Here is a 17662-nt window from a genome sequence, read left to right on the forward strand (position 1 = left end):
AACAGAGACTGAAAAGAAATACTAATTTATCGGGCAGCGTGTCCTATGGTAATTTTTCTTTTTTAACCCGGTCGCCACGGATCGTTCTGAAAATGTGATGAACGCTGTGCATCCTCACCCCAAACACAGCCCAGTAGGGTCAGTTCTCCGCCTCATTTTACTGAACTCCCCAAAAGTATTTGCACAGTAGATCACCCCCTCCACTCTCTCCCTCTCCCGTCCGGGTCCTGCCTCACCAGCGCATCTTAGGTGAATTCAGGCATCCACTCCACTTAGGTCACTAGAATCGCCTGGAGGAAGCCGACTGGGCCAGGCCGAGGGCGAGCCCGGAACTCAGTTTCCGGCCCCTGTTGCCCACCGGAACGTGAAGGGAAGGAACGCGCCAGGCCGGGGAACGGAAGAGAGAGCGAGGGACGTGTTTGGCAAGGGACGCGCTGTTCCGCTGTGCTCCCGGTTCAGTTTGTTTCTTGGCGATGTTTCCAAGGGTCTCCGCGATCCTACCTCTTCGCCCCCTCTCCCGCTTCCTTTTATGCTCTGGAGGCTCAGAGGCACCGGCGGCTGCGATTGTGCTACTCGGTGCTCCGCACGGAACGGTCAGGTACCGCATTTGGGCGCTGTTGGCCCTGCAGGTCTTCAGGCAACCCCTGGCTTCCCTCCGGTGCATTCAGTGATCATTCCCAGGCTTCCTGGGATCGATGTTCTAGCCCGCGGGATCTTAGAGCCGTTGCTTTAAATCCAAGGAAAGGGAAATCCCAGAAAGGTAAAATGACTTGCCCAAGGTCATAACGTGAGTGAGAAACAGAGCTACGGTTACATGGTTGGCTACTGTCCCGAGCACTCTGCTCCATACCGCGCCTCCTACCTCTTGCCGCTCCTCCCCTCGTTCAGTCCAGGCTCCAGTAGCAAAGTGGTCTTTATTTTTTTACTTCCCCAGCCTATAACGGCCTCATTCCTGCCTCCATTTATTCTTTGGTTCATTATTGAAAGTACTTACAGTGTACCTATACTGGTGTTAAGCCCCGAATAACAACAGTCCTGCATCACGGAGCTTATAGTTCACCAAGCATGCAATTCAAGTTTAATGGAGTAAAGCTGAGGTGGTGTAGGTAGCACAGAATGCTTTATTAATTACAGTAATGGCTGGGTGAGGAAGTCGGGACAGCTAACTATTGCAGGAGAGGTTCAGAGTTCCTTTCTGGAAAAGAAGTCTGATAAAATCTAAAGGGGGACCAGGGGTTGGAACTAGCCAGGCAAGAAAAGTAGTTATGCATACTTCATGTTGGTATTTATTCTCTGAGAACCCTCATCATTATGGAATCTTAATTCTGCATATAGTCCATGTAGAACGATTTGGGGCCAGTATGGTTAAGTGTAGCTCTAAGCAGGTTAGTAGCAATGGGGATGGGAAGAAGTAGCCGGATGGAGAAGAAAAATTGCACAGGTAGAATTGATATGATGTGACATATGAAATAAGGGTAAGGTAGAGAAAAGATTTCAGCATGCTACCCTAGAGGACCAGTGTACCATTAGTGTTAATAGAAGATTGAGGAGCAGCTTTGAGAAAGCTTTTAAAATATGTCATAGTTTTTAGAATTCAAAATATCTATTATGGTAAGAAGCCCCTTCAATACAGAAGGGTGAAAAATGGATAGTATGAGAGGGGAGCTCTTTTTTTTTTTTTTTTTTTTTGAGAGGGGAGCTCTTGAATGTGGTTTTGGATGTGTTGTATTTGAAGTGCTGATGAGATGCTCTCAGTGGAAACAAGCCCAGGTGGGAGGTTATGACCGAAGTTTTATTATTTTAGTGTTATGGAGTTACTGCCTATACATGATTTTCCTGTACTAAATATAGATTACTTTCTGTGGCCCCGTAGCAGTCTTGGAAGGAAACATTGAAGGATGGGAGGTTATATGTGAGATTCATTCTCCTGATTGCCGCCTTTTGTTATAATACCTTTAATATTAATTTAACTTTCATATGTGAAATAATATTTTCCTAAGTTGAATTGTACCATAAATCCTGTGTACTGATTATAGGATATTAGTTATGCAGTTGGTTTTGCATTCTAATTGTTAAGTGCCTGATTTGGTAGCCTCTAACATTTTTATAAGCAGATCAAATGATTTGTTCCAGAATTCTTTTTTTGATAGGTTTTTTTTTTTAAGATTATTTATTTATTTATTTATTTATTTATTTATTACTGTGAGCGCAGAAGCAGGGGGAGCAGCAGAGGGAGAGGGAGAAGCAGGCTTCCTGCTGAGCAGGGAGCCTGATGTGGAACTCGATCCCAAGAGCTTGGGATCATGACCTGAGCTGAAGGCAGATGCTTAACTGACCGAGCCACCCAGGCACCCCCAGAATTCTTGGAAATAGCCGTTTTGTCTTTCATTAAAGGGTCCCTAGTCTGGTACTGCTATTGGCTGGCTTTGAGAACTTGATACCATAAGTAGCCCAGGGTCTGATGTGGGGTGTTGAGATGAGTTGTATCAGAATCACCTGGCATCTTGGGTGCCTGGGTGACTCGGTTGGGCGACTGCCTTCGGCTCGGGTCATGATCCTGGAGTCCCGGGATCGAGTCCCGCATAGGGCTCCCTGCTTGGCAGGGAGTCTGCTTCTCCCTCTGACCCTCCCCCCTCTCATGTGCTCTCTCTCTCTCATTCTCTCTCTCTCTCAAATAAATAAATAAAATCTTTAAAAAAAAAAAAGATACCAAGGCTGTGTCTTTAAAAAAAAAAATCACCTGGCATCTTGGTTAAATGCAGGTCCTTGGGCCTCATTCCAAACTTAGCAACTAAGAATCTCAGGAATATGTTTTAAATAAGCTCCCTACGTAATTCATATGATCCCTAAAGGTTAAGAACCACTGATTTAACCTCTTTGGACATCAGTTTCTTGTTCTATTAAAACAGAAGTAGTAAAACCTGTCCTATAAGGTTGTAAGGATTAAATGACATACGTAACATAGTTCCTCAAATGGGGTCCCCTGATGGGTAGTATCAGCATTACTTGCAAACTTGTTAGAAATGCAAACACTTTGAGTCCCTCCTCAAAGCTACTGAATCAGAATTCCTTGGTGGGACCACAGAACCTATTTTTTTAAAGTCCCCTAGGTAATTCTTATGCATATTGAAGTTTGAGGAACATGTTCTAGCCTGTTAGCTTCAGAAAGATAAGGACCATGAAATTCTCATTTACTATTGTATCGTCAATGCATAGTATAGTGTCCAGCACAGAGTAGATACTCATTGTAGTTAATGAATGACTTTTTATACATTTTACTTTCCTAATCTAACACATTCGTTAGCTTCTTAAATTCTTTTTTTTTAATGTTTTCTCTTTTTTTTAAGATTTTTTATGTATTTATTTGGGTTAGAGAGAGCGTGCACGAGCAGGGGGGAGGGGCAGAGGGAGAGGGAGAGGGAGAAGCAGGCTCTCCACTGAGCAGGGAGCCCGATGTGGAGGACACGAGCTCGATCCCAGGACCCTGAGATCATGACCTGAGCCGAAGGCAGATGTTTAACCGACTGAGCCACGAAGGCACCCCATGCAACCTTTTTTTTTTATGTTAGTTCATGTCTTTTATTTATTTATTTATTTTATTTATTTTATTTTTTTAAGATTTTATTTATTTGCGAGAGAGAGAATGAGAGACAGAGAGCATGAGAGGGAGGAGGGTCAGAGGGAGAAGCAGACTCCCTGCTGAGCAGGGAGCCTGATGTAGGACTCGATCCCGGGACTCCAGGATCATGACCTGAGCCGAAGGCAGTCGCTTAACCAACTGAGCCACCCAGGCGCCCCAGTTCATGTCTTTTATCAACCCATATACAATTACTTGTTTTCCACTTTGTTGAAGCAATAGGTCAGACGACATTTGTCACAATAATGTCTGTCAAAGTGGCTAGCCATGAAAACTCCAGCACCACATTCATCTGAAGGGCACTTCTGACAAAGGTGACTGATTTTGCCATTCTCATCCACTTTATAGTATTTCAGGACAGCTAACTTAACCTTCTTTCTCTTATGCTTATTCTTCTTGGGAGTGGTGTAAGACTTCTTCCTTTTCTTAGCACCACCGTGAAGTCTCAGCCAAAGAAGAAAAGTGGACTCTTTTGAATGTTGTGTCAGACAAAGTAGGTCCATCGTGCAGTTGCTTGCCAGCGAAGATCAGTCTCTGCTGATCAGGAGGAATTCCTTCCTTATCCTAGATCTTGGCCTTTACAGTTTGTTATATCCGATGGTTCATCCTGGAGAGTGGTCTTTCCCCATAAGGTTTTTCATGAAAATCTGCATCTTGGTGACGTTTCCACCGCAGATGGTGGATCAGAAAGTTGTCTCCTTTTTTAAATGTTATGGAACGCATAGAAAATGATCTTTGTATCAAGCCTTCAGGTAAATGGAGGGAGGCGACAGATAGGAGCACCAGCAGCGACACACTTCACCCAGCTACCCCCAAAGACCAGGTGATCAGTCAGTCTCAGCACACCTGTAACCCATTTGTGACTCACCAGTGTGTCTTAGGCCTTAGTGAGCCCTGAGCTACATGACCTTGGGTAAATCACTTCACTTCTCTGGTTTCTAGTTTCCTAACCTGCAGAATGGGGATAATACTTGTGGAGTTGTTGTGGGTATGTGGAAGTGTAGTAAATATGTTGCACCAGACGAAGCACATAGTATATATTCAATAAATGTTAACATTGCTGTTGTTATGGTCACCGACAATAATAATAAAAAGCAAAAGGGAAGAGTTTGAATTAGAAAATTTTAAAAACACACAGAAGCAGTGTTTTGAATCCTTGTTTTATTATTTTGCATTGTATTTTTCTTTTTTTTTTTTTTCTTTAATGCTTCTTTCCAGGACAAAAAATAATGCCCAAAGATATTTTGGCACTAACAATGTTATCTATAGCAAGAAAGATGAGCAGTCTGCTCCAACACCTGAGATTTCCAAAGAAACAGAGAGCCAAGAGAGTGTAAAGGAGAATACAAAAAAAGACTTGTTAGGTATTATTAAGAGCATGAAAATTGAATTAAGCACAGTAAATGTGCAAACAACAAGGCCATCCAGCAGAAGACAACTTAAGAGTGTGGAAGCTACAATTGGCAGGCTTCAAAAAGCTCCGGAAGGTGTCCCAAAGAAGAGGTAAATTGAATTGAATTTCATTTACATTGAATTTTTGAAACTCCTTTTTCTTTTAGGAAAAAAAAAAAATTGAAAATAGAGGACCTGGGAGATGCTACATGAAGACTATCAGTCTGTAAACACAGAGACTCTAACACTTACATGAGAGACAGTTACCCTTTCTATATTTATCTTTTTTTTTTTTTAAGATTTTATTTATTTATTTGACACAGAGAGAGATAGTGAAAGCAGGAACACAAGCAGGGGGAGTGGGAGAGGGAGAAGCAGGCTTCCCGCGGAGGAGGGAGCCCAATGCGGGGCTCGATCCCAGGACCCTGGGATCATGACCTGAGCCGAAGGCAGACGCTTAACGACTGAGCCACCCAGGCGCCCCAGTTACCCTTTCTATATTTAAATAGGAAGGAGAGAGGCACCTGGCTGGCTCAGTGGGTAGAGCATGTGACTCTTGATGTTGGGGTTGTGAGTTCAAGCCCCATGTTGGGTTTAGAGGTTACTTAAAAATAAAATCTTTAAGGGGAGCCTGGGTGGCTCAGTTGGTTAAGCATCTGACTTTGGATTTCAGCTCAGGTCTTGATCTCGGGATCGTGAGTTCAAGCCCCGTGATGGGCTCCATGTTGGGTGGGGCGTCTACTTAAAAATTTTTTAAAAACGGGGGAAAAAATCGAAGGGGACATCTGCATACAATCTAGAGAGGAAAAGAGTCATGATCTAATTGAGAATTCCATATGTTTTCTTACATATTCATCAGTGTTATTAACTGCCATTTAATTGCCTCTTTAAACTGTTAATTACCAAATCGTTTATATCCTGATTTGGAGGTAGCCTCATGTCTCTAAAGGATTGATTTTTGAAATTTCCATTTTAAAAGTTCCACTTAGGATAGAATTTAAGTATGTTGATTACAGCTGTTTTATATGACTTCCTTTGACCAGTAATTATCAGTGCTCTCAGCTTATGTGGTTTCCTCAAAATATTGTAATTACTTGTGCTTGTGAAAAGAGTATTATATTTCACTGATTCTAAATGCAATCAATAATATTTTAGCATTGTGTTGTAATTTAAATGGCAGTGTTTTGTTTTAATGACACTTAAATAATGGTGAGTCTTACACAGATGATGTCATTGATTCAAATAATAAGGTATGTGGCTTTAACATCCCCATCTCTGACTTCTCAGCAGAATCAGCAGCTAACGTAGATTTCTATTTTCTAGAATGACTTAATATTTTTATGAAACTTCTTGGTTTCTATATTGTATCAAAACTACCCCTGGAAAGCATAATTGGGTGGTAGAGAATAAGCTAATTCAGTGCATGCCCATCATAGGTACTTCCTTCTTCTCTATTTATTTATTTATTTTTAAGTAATCTCTACACCCAATGTGGACCTCAAACCCACAACCCTGAGATCAAGAGTCACATGCTCTACTGACTGAACCAGCCAGGTGCCCCATCTTCCTCCTCCTTCATAGAAACAAAATAAACAAAAATATTATATAAAAGTATATAGAATTAGATGATACAGACACACACACACATATATACATATATGTATATATTTATCAAGAGTTTTTTTTTTAAGCTTCCAGACCTGTTTGTGACCCATTGTGGTTTTTATTATAATTATATAATTTAATTATCTATTATAGAAATGGTTAAAATGAGTTGAATGTTTTGCAAAGACTCAGAAAAGGAAATTTTTAAAATTCTTTTCCAATTAGGTATGAATGAGACAAGCAGAAAAATGTAAGAAAATTCTGCACTCAGAATGCTTTGTAAGCATTTTTAAGTTCTTGATCTGAGTTTCCACTTTAAAGAAACCAAAATTGGAACTCTTGGAGGATGTACTATGAGTGCAGTGTATATATAAAAGATATATGTTGGAATTTCTATTCAAAGAAGGGTTTTGGTCCTGCATCAAAAGATTGGTGAATGAGATACATTTGTTTTATTTATTTTTTAAAGAAAGTGTTTTTTTTTTTTTAAAGATTTTATTTATTTCTTTGACAGAGAGAGACACAGCAAGAGAGGGAACACAAGCGGGGGGGGGGAGTGGGAGAGGGAGAAGCAGGCTCCCCGCTGAGCAGGGAGCCCGACACGGGGCTCAATCCCAGGACCCTGGGACCATGACCTGAGCTGAAGGCAGACGCTCAATGACTGAGCCACCCAGGCACCCCAAGAGATACATTTCTTTTAAAAATTTATCTTTTAGGGGCTCCTAGGTGGCGCAGTTGGTTGAGTATCGGACTCTTGGTTTTGGCTGGGGTCATGATCTAGGGGGTCGTGAGATTGAGCCCCGCGCTGGGCTCTATGCTTGGCACGGAGTCTTCTTGTTCCTCTCCCTCTGCTTTCTCCTCTGCTTGCGCGCTCTCTCTCTCTAAAATAAATAAATAAATCCCTGCCCAGCGGGAAGGCTGCTTCTCCCTCTCCCACTCCCCCTGCTTGTGTTCCCTCTCTCACTGTCTCTCTCTCTCTGTCAAATAAATAAATAAAAGTCTTTAAAAAACAAATCTTTTTAAAAAATATCTTTTAGGGGCACTTGGCTGGCTCAGTCAGTAGAGCATGCAACGCTTGATCTTGGGGTCATGAATTTGAACCCCACATTGGGCATAGAGTTTACTTAATTAAAACAATTTTTTAAATGTATCTTTTAATGATTTTGTTCTCCACCCTCTTTTTTTAAGGGATCCTAGATGCACAGATTTGGGTTAATCATCTTTGATTCATGATGACTGTCATGGCTCTATGTATGACCTGATTTTAGTTTTTTATTTGTATTATATATTGAGCAGCCATTGATATAGTTAGTGTGGCTACATAGCAATTACCCCAAAATTTAGTGGCATAAAACAACTATTTTTTATGCTCATGGATTCTGTGGGTCAAGCAGTTTGAACAGAACACAGTGGAGAAAGCTAATCTCTGCTCTATGCTGTCCTCACTCGGAGGGTTTGCTCATTCATAGCTCTGACAGTTGAAGCTGGCTGTTAGCTAAGACCTTAGTACAGAACTGTGTGGGCTGGGCTTTCTCACTACATGGCGTCTGGGTTCCAAAGGCGAGTGTCCCAAGAGAAAGTGAGCCAGAAGGAATTTGTATTGTTTTTATGATGTAGCCTGGGAATCATATTGGATAAGATTGGATACTTTCCTGTTTCATATTGATTTTGGGGGGTACTTTTATCATAGCAACTGCCAGAGAACCATCTTCACAAAGACATGATGTCATCAAAAGAAATGCAGTAGTCTAGTGTTAAAACTGGGAACCACCTTGACTTAGTGGTTTACACGGTCACTGAAAATGGCTGTATTTCCCTGTGGTGCTCCAGGGTGCCTTAGGGCATTGTTTGGGAACCTATTCTACTTTGAGCTCAAAGTGCAAGGCTGTGGGACCACACCCATAAGTTTCTTAGAATTCCTGTTGTCTGTTTATAGGCACTCTGAGGCACCATTTTATTTTATTTTAAAGATTTTATTTATTTGACAGAGAGACGGTGAGAGAGGGAACACAAGCAGGGAAAGTGGGAGAGAGAGAAGCAGACTTCCCTCCGAGCAGGGAGCCCGATGTGGGGCTCAATCCTAGGACCCTGGGATCATGACCTGAGCTGAAGGCAGCTGCTTAACGACTGAGCCGCCCAGGCGCCCCTGAGGCACCATTTTAAATCTAAGATCTTGGGGTGCCTGACTGGCTCAGTTGCTAGAACATGGAATTCTTTTTTTTTTTTTTTTAAGATTTTATTTGTTTATTTGATAGAGAGTGAGAGAGCACAAGCAGGGAGCAGCAGAGGGAGAGGGAGAAGCAGGTTCCCGGCTGAGCCAGGGAGTCCGATGCGGGGCTCGATCCCAGGACCCTGGGATCATGATCTGAGTCGAAGGCAGACGCTTAACTGTCTGAGTCACCCAGACGCCTCGAGCATGCAATTCTTCATCTCGGGGTTGTGAATTCAAGCCCCAGGTTGGGTGTAGAGATTACTTAAAATCTTTGAAAAAAAAAAATAAATCTAAGGTTTTAACAAAGGGTTTTGTAGTGATGCCTTTTGCTTTATCATTAAACCATGTTTTCCTGACACCACTGAATTTGATCTCTGTTCAGAAGCCATTTCTTTTTTTAAATGTTATTTAAATTCAATTAATTAACATATAATGTATTATTTGTTTCAGGGGGACAGGCCTATGATTCATCAGTGTTAATACAATACCCAGTGCTCATTACAACACATACCCTCCCCAATGTCCATCACCCAGTTACCCCATTGCTCCCATCCCTCCCCTCCAGCAACCCTCAGTTTGTTTCCTATGATTAAGAGTCTCTTACAGTTTGTCTTCCTCTCTGGTTTTGGCTTGTTTCATTTTTTCCTCTCTTCCCCTATGATCCTCTGCCTTGTTTTTAAATTCCACATATCAGTGAGATCATATCAGAAGCCATTTCTAAATTTTAGCATCATTTGCTGCCTGGAGGGGCTGAGAAGGAGAAATGTTTGATTTTGACCCCAGCAAGTGTTTCTTCCTTTATATGGTACAGTTCTTTCTTATCTCTGTCTTCTTACATTTTACCATCGGCAACTAAGAAGCCAGGAGGCACCTTCTACACTGGAAGTCTCCTTATACTGGCTCACCCAGTTTACTGGGTGTATTTCCTATTTTCCACATTACTACAAGCAACAGTGTTGCTAAACAGAAGTCCCCTTTCCCACAGCTTCCAGTAAGGATTTTCCTCAAGTTTTCCCTCATAGCGGCTTTGAGGGCCCTCAGGCTCTAAGTCTCTTTGAGGCCCTAGTCTCTCATGAATACTTGCCCCAAGGTCTTTCCCATTTTCACCCACTGCCTAATACCCAAACCTCTCCCGTACATTTTAGGTTTTTTGTTACAGTAGCATCCAACTTCCAGACACCAAAATCTGTCCCAGTTACGTGTTGCTGCGTTAACAAACCATCCCAAAGCTTGGGCAGAGCATGGCAGAGGTGGCAGTGTCTGCTCACTTAGCACTAGTGACGGCCAGCGCAAGGCAAAGGTTTGCTCACGTACATTGCAACAGCTGCTGCTGGCTATTGGCTGAGACTATATTTGGGGCTCTTTGCCAGAACACTGAGCCAAGGCCTCTCCAAAACCTGCTAGCTGAGTTCCACGGACAGACATCTCGAAAAGACAGCCAAACAAAAGCTGTGTCATCTTATATGACCTAGGCTCACAAGTCACAGTGCGTCATCTCTATCATTGTGTTCATCGAGGCAGTGACAGAGTTTCCCCTGGTTTCAAGGGAGGGAACATGGATTCCCTCTCTGGATGGAGATGTGGCAAGGTTTTGGAAGAGTTTGTGGGACCAGAAATATTGCTGTCTCTGTTTTCTAAAAATATAATCTGCCACACCCATTAACCTGGTAACTGTTGATGTCTGTTGTACTGAAGGGAACAGTACCATGATGAAATTGACCCCTGATTGATTACATCTGGATTGGGAGAACTATCGGTACCTTATGGTTCACCATATACACTTAAGGGCTTCCTTAAGTGCAGTTGCTCTTGTAACTGCATGTCCGTTGTGGGGACCCTGGAAACTCTGTGGCCTTGTTACACGAGATAACAAGTTCCTGTGGGGCACCAAGTGAAGCAGCTCCCGCACCTGCATGATGTGGGTCTCCTGTCCTAACTTTTGGATGGCGTGTGCAGTGTCATCCCCATGAGTGCTGCAAGGATTGCCACCAAGAGGGACACCTGAGGCTGCCCTGCCAGCCTATTATGGTTCTGTCCTTTATCTTTCTGAATAGACTGGGCCAAGCATGTTTGTGGTAGTCTCGTGAGTCTGAATGTATTATGGAACCTAACAAGACCCCTGGTGAGTATAGCAATAACCAAATTTCTAGCTCCTACTTTAACTTAACTAAGCAACTACTTGCTCTGATCATCCAATAAGGTTTCAGTTACTTATTAACTAATGAATCCATGAATTGAAATTTAGATTATTTCTAGTTTTTCATTAGTATAAAATAATGCTATGGTTAACTTCCTGCATTCAACAACTTTAGATTGTCATTATATCTCAGGCAGTGTCCAATGAGATGGAGGTAGAACAGTAAACAAAACAAAGTCTCAAAAAAAAGTCTCTACTCCTTACGTAACGGTGAGGGAGTCGGGGTGGGAGAGAGTATATATATTCACACCACACAGACACATTAATATGTCAGGTGATGAAACATGAAGAAAAATAAGATAGCTGGAGAGGTGCTGTTTTTTTAAAAGAGATTGTGGAAGAATAATGATTGAACAAAGACCTGAAATAAAGGGGCGCCTGAGTGGCTCAGTCGGCTGGGCGTCTGACTCTTGATTTCAGCTCAGGTCATGATCTTGGGGTGGTAAGATTGAGCCCTGCATCAGGCTCTGCATTGAGCATGGAGCCTGCTTGAGATTTTTCTCGCTCCTTCTCCCTCTGCCTTTCCTCCCCACCCCCATTTGCTCTCTCTCTCAAAAAAAAAAAAAGGCCTGAAATAAAGTTATATATAAAGCCATGCAGACATCTGAGAGATGATTTGCAAATTCAGGCTTAGGCCTTGAATTTGGAGTATGTAGTATCCCTCAAATTCCATGTATGTATCTTCTTATTTTCTTTAGACAAATAACTCCTGGAAGTGGAATTGCTAGGTAAAAGGATTTGCATATATTTTGGGCTTTAAGATGGAAATGAGAAATGCTCTATGTCTTGATAAGCATGTGGGCTACATGGGCATATCAATTTGCCAAAATCCTACAGCTAAAATGTGTATGCTTCAAAGTATGTAAATTTTACCTGGGAAAAACAAAGAACCATAAATCATCATCATGATCTAGTAGGAGATGGAAAGTAGGTGAAGATATAGACCACACAAGAATGGTAAACATGTTGATTACTGAAACTGTGTGACAGATACAAAGGGGTTCATTACATGATTTTATGTTTTAAATTTTCCATAAGAAAAAGCTTTAAAAAAAAAAAAAGCTCCTCAGTAAATTAGGGTAAGTTCATGGAAAAATGTGCCAGACATAAAAAGAAATTGTCTACATTATTTACATATTAACTCACTAAGAATTGCTATCTCAGTGAGTGGGATCCAAGTTAATGTTTTACTATATTAGACTTTCTACATAATGATCCGTTGTCTAATATGCAAATCAAAATTCCCAAATCGCCGATGTTGTTGGATAAAGATTTAAGGACTTTATCTAAGATACGAGAGCTCTAAAATCTGCCAAGGAAGAAAAACAGAATAAAAGAGGGAATATTACAGTTAGTTAAAAAGAAATGAGCTACTTTCAAAACTGTTACCTATGAATAAGATCTGAACTTTATCCCAAATCACTTTCCTAAACTACTTGAGAGGTTTGTTTTCAAATTTTCATATATGTATTTGATCAGAGTATACAAAGAATATAAATGAGTATTCATAGCTTCTTGCTTTATAATCTGAAATGTTCTAGTTAATAAAAATTGTCAGGAAGCTTCTATCATTGAAATAAGATAATCTTTACATACCAAGATCTTTCTACATAGATTTTAAAAAGGTGATGAGAACTTGTTAAAAATATCTTTTACAACAACCTGTTCTATAACTCAGACTGTTTCATGAAGACATACTTTATACCATTCTGTACTTCCTAAATTTATTTAAAATGAACTGTATGACATATACAATTTCAGAAAAGAAATTCTAATAAGGGGAACACACTATTAAGGGGAACACACTATTAAGGGGACATAGAAATTACCATAATTTTTGGCAATTTGATGACATATCTCAATAGCCTAAGCATCACCGGGCTAGCTCAGTTGGTTTAGCGCCTTTTTTTTTTTTTTTTAAGATTTTATTTATTTATTTGACAGAGAGACAGCGAGAGAGGGAGGGAACACAAGCAGGGGGAGTGGGAGAGGGGGAAGCAGGCTTCCCGTGGAGCAGGGAGCCTTATGTGGGGCTCGATCCCAGGACCCTGGGATCATGACAGCCGAAGGCAGACACTTAACGACTGAGCCACCCAGGCACCCCAGTGCCCGACTCCTGATTCTGGCTCAGGTCATGATCTCAGGGTTGTGAGGAGCCCCATGGCACGCTCATTCTCTTTTCCCCTCTGCCCCTCCCCAACTCACGCATGCATGCTCCAATCATGTAATGAACCCCTTTGTACCTGTCACACAGTTTCAGTAATCAACATGTTCTTGTGTGGTCTGTATCTTCACCTACTTTCCATCTCCTACTAGATCATGATGATCTATGGTTCTTTGTTTTTCCCAGGTAAAATTTACATACTTTGAAGCATACACATTTTAGCTGTAGGATTTTGGCAAATCGATATGCCCATGTAGCCCACATGCTTATCAAGACACAGAGCATTTCTCACTTCCATCTTCCCATCAGTAGCATTTTCCTGAGGCAACCACAATTTGTTTTTTTTTTTTACCCTAGGTTGATTTTGCCTGTTCTAGAAGTTGGTATAAGTGGAATCATACAAAGCATACTCTTTTTTTTTTCCAACTTTTCATTGTTTCATTCATGTTATTGGCGTGAGCTGAGTACTATTCCATCATACGGATTTATCATGATATGTGAATAGATTTAGCTACTTTAATATTTGCTTGCAGTGTATATAGTTTCTGAAATAAATTTGCATCTAATTAAAAAATCCAGTAAATTATAACCGCCACTCTTTTTTTTCTTCTCCTTACCCCTCTACTTTCATATATTGTTCTGAGTTAGTATTATGCTTCAACAAGTATCCATTAACTTCAACTTTTAACATTTTAAAGTTTGTATAAAACCAATACCTAAGGCATCTGGGTGGCTCAATGGGCTGAGCATGCGACTCTTTATCTTGGGTCAGGTCTCAGGGTCTTGAGTTTGAGCCCCACTTTGGGCTCTATGCTGGGCATGGTGCCTACTTAAAAAAAATGCCTAATATTTAAAAATAATTGATTTTGTCAGAAATGGATTTTTTTTGAATGACAAAAAAGTTTTCTCTGAAAAAGAATCATTTTACTTTCCACTAAACTAATGGCATAATAAGTAATGCCTTTTTTTTTTTTTACTTGTTTTTCATTTTCTTTGTTAGAACCAAGTCCCTGAATCCTGAGTTGGTAGCAGCTGCATCTGCTGTTGCAGATTTTCTTCCTTTTGATAAGCAGACAACCAAGTCAGAGCTGCTCAGGCAGCTCCAGCAGCATGAGGAAGTCTCAAAGGCACAGAAAGATGGAGAAAGAGCTAAAATTAGGTTAGTGAATCAAATAGTTCTGTTGGTAATGCTGGTTTTTCAAAATAGGCTGTTTTCATGTGACTGGTGAGTAGTGTACACAATATATCAATTTATATATTAAATATTTCTCATAAGTGGAATATTAGTAATTTGGATTTTTTAAAAAACTCACATCTTAAGTAAGATTGCAGTTTTTAAAAGATCAATGGAATGGTTAAAATTGTCTTTTGCAAAGTTACATGATTTCTTGTCCCTGAAAAACAAACAGTAAATTCAGTAATGTTACTAAAAACAAGTAACAGAATAAGACAGTTTCTCTGAGAAGATTAATTATTTCCTGTTAAATAATTTGCTGGTCTTCTGTACAGTATGATCATCTTCAGGTCTGTTTCCTTCACTTTTGCTCTTATGTTTTAGCTGACACCTTCTCACTCAGCCTCTCTTCTCATTACTTTATGCCAAGTTTGAGGTTGATACACAACTTCAAATGTTTGATACTTTTTCATAAGTGACACTCTTTTTATAAGTGACACTTTTATGTTTTAAATGAACATTTCTGAAGAACACCTTCAAAAGTTATGTTTCAAAAGGAAACATAAATCTTAGTGGTCTGTGGGATGTGAATGTTGAATGTTAACATGTGACATATAATCTTTCATTTAAACATAATGCTTTATGCTGTTTTAGTATATGGAGGTGAAATATGAATTAAATGATATGAATTTCATGGGTAAGAAAGTTTATTACTGTCCTGTAGCTATAGTTTCTAATACACTTGACCTTTTTCTTATTTCAGTGTCAGTACCATAATATCAGATATGAAAGTTGCCAAATCTGCCACATCTAGGGTTAGTACAAGACCAGTGCATCAAATTCAGTTTGATGAAGGAACTGACAATTACATGGGACAGAAGACTGATGATCTTAAGAAAAGGTACTCAGGCTTTGCAGTTTGTTTGGTTTTGCTGGTTTTGTTTGTTTCTCTGTAGATTTACTTTATTCTGTGCATGTTACTGCTGATAGGTATTTGAGCATTATGGATGCATTTATGTCTGTCTTCTCTGCTTGTACCATTTCCCATAGAGGAAAAAGTGTTCTGGGTTTAGCAGTCTTATGCTTTTCTATACCATTAATCAAATTGGGCCCTGCCTCCCATTTATCCATGATGAATAGAGGTCTCCTGATTTAGGGTAAGTGGAGCTGATTGAATTCTGAACAAATGAACATTTTGTGAAAAGCATTATTTTTCATTCTGGTATGTATATAACAATGTATATTTATATAATCTTTAGATCTCTCTATGTAATTATCATTATTCATACCTTAGAGAAATAATTCACCATCAAAAAAAGAAAGAAAGGAAGATCCATTATAATACCTTAAGGTGGTAGATTATTTGTGGCAATTTGAATTTGGTACTTCGCAAACTTAAAGATGTTAAGCCATGCCTTATGTAGTTATTTTATAATAAAAAGCTATCTGTATTTACAGAAAGTTTCTGTTTTCTCTCCTTCAAGCCCATGAAGTGATAGTTGGGGAGGGGGAACCAGATATTTAGTATGCTCTAACAAAAACTAACTGATCTTTAGGGGGTGCTTAGAGTTGGAGTATTTTTGATGTTATGTATTCTTTGGATTTTCTTTTAAGTAGAATCCCAGCAACTTGAGTTAGCTCCTTTCAGAAGTTAAACTACTAATTTGTATAGGAAAATTGTAAAAGATAGTCAACAGTTAACAAAGGAAGTTCAAGAAGTTACAATGACTTAGGGAGATTTTTGAATTACTAATTTAAAGTGATTTTGTACCTATGACATATTATTGGATAAAATATAATGTGTACTTGGAGTTTTACTTAAGATTCCTCAAGAATATTTAATTTCAGGGGTGCCTGGCTGGGTCAGTCAGTAGAGCATGCAACTCTTGATCTGGGGTTGTGAGTTCAAGCCCCATGTTGGGCGTAGAGCTTACTTTAAAAAAAAAAAAAAAAGAATAATTTCAGTCTTGTTTGAATCAGTCTTCTTTGAAATGATTCCATTTAACTACATCAGAATGCTATATCATAGTTTGATTCTTAATGATATTAGCTGTCATTGAAAATTAGAAGGTGGCGGGGCGCGGGGGTGGCTCATTTGGTTAAGCATCTGACTTTTGATTTCGGCTCAGGTCATGATCTCAGGGTTGTGAGATGGACCCTGCTTAGGATTCTCTCTCTCCCTCTCCCCCTTCCCCTGCAGCCCCCCCCCTCCCCGCACATGTGTCAAAAAAAATTGTTAGGGCAACCCTGTTGGGACCCCTCTCACTCTTGAGACCTTTTTCTATATCTTCACTTAATAAACTTCTATCGCTTTACTCACAAAAAAACAAAACAAACTCTTAGAAATTAGAAAGTGGCAAGGGAGAAGCTAAAAAGAGCAGAACAGTCGTTTATGTGCATATAATGACTATGTAAAAAGCTGACTGAAGGACTCTAGAGTAAGGGGAAGCAGTGGTGAGATACCAAGTTGTTCACCCTGCTCTGTCATAGGACAGCCTGAGACAATCCAGGCCTAGACTGATCACCACAGATACACCCTGGGCTGATTCCTTCAGTACGAGACAGAGAGGAGTCATGGCTTGGGAGTCATTCTGGCCTGCCTCAGAATCTTGGCATTATGCCACTGACTAATTCTGGGACTGGGGCAACTTTTATAGCCTCGTTGGTCTATTTCCTCATCTATAAAATGCTGAAATTGAAGCCTAACTTAAATGGCTTTCTTGAGAAATAGGAAAGGAATGTGCCAACTGTATATAGTAGATGCACAGCAAATGTCTGTTCCCTTCCCTTCCTCTTTAGTACATTCTAAAATTCCATACTTTACCAAATCATTCCCTCTTTACTATGAGTTACCTTAATCCATCATCCTGTTAACCTGATGCACAGTTAGGGAGTGCAGATGGGGAGAAGGATGCAAAAGCACTGAGAATAGTTGGGGAGCATAAATACCTTTGTTTAAGAATACTTAGGGACCTGCTAAAGGAAAACTTAAGTGATTTGAGATTACTTTATCTAATTTTAATATGGTATTTGAATTTTTTCAGTTAATGTAATTTCATAGGAAAAAAGTAATTTGATTCAGAAAAGAATTTTTTTTTAAAGATTTTATTTATTTATTTGAGAGAGAGAGAGAAGCATGCTCCTCACTGAGCAGGGAGCCCAATGTGAGGCTCGATCCCAGGACCCCAGGATCATGACCTGAGCCAAAGGCAGACCCTTAACCAGCTGAGGCTCCCAGACTCCCCAAGAATTCAAAATTATTTTAAAACTAACTCTCCAGT

General features: G+C 40.1%; 1 protein-coding gene and 1 pseudogene across 3 annotated transcripts in view; one reads left to right on the top strand and one right to left on the bottom strand.

The window, feature by feature from the left end:
• Positions 1–405: 405 nt before the first annotated feature.
• MRPS31 (mitochondrial ribosomal protein S31) overlaps positions 406–17662 on the top strand; it is a 32414-nt gene continuing 15157 nt past the window's right edge. Inside the window, exons 1-4 of one of the 3 annotated variants that reach the window (XM_021678312.2) lie at positions 406–598; positions 4856–5140; positions 14208–14366; positions 15145–15282. In XM_021678312.2, coding sequence (XP_021533987.1) covers positions 474–598; positions 4856–5140; positions 14208–14366; positions 15145–15282 — 707 coding nt within the window. In that variant the 5' untranslated portion in view covers positions 406–473. Of the gene's footprint in view, positions 626–4630; positions 5141–14207; positions 14367–15144; positions 15283–17662 lie in introns of those variants that run through there. The other 2 variants (XM_044913188.1, XM_044913189.1) reach the window with 2 other exon arrangements.
• On the bottom strand, positions 3829–4290 carry LOC110570192 (annotated as a pseudogene).

This window comes from Neomonachus schauinslandi, chromosome 3, assembly GCF_002201575.2.
Source record: "Neomonachus schauinslandi chromosome 3, ASM220157v2, whole genome shotgun sequence".
Lineage (NCBI taxonomy): Eukaryota > Metazoa > Chordata > Mammalia > Carnivora > Phocidae > Neomonachus > Neomonachus schauinslandi.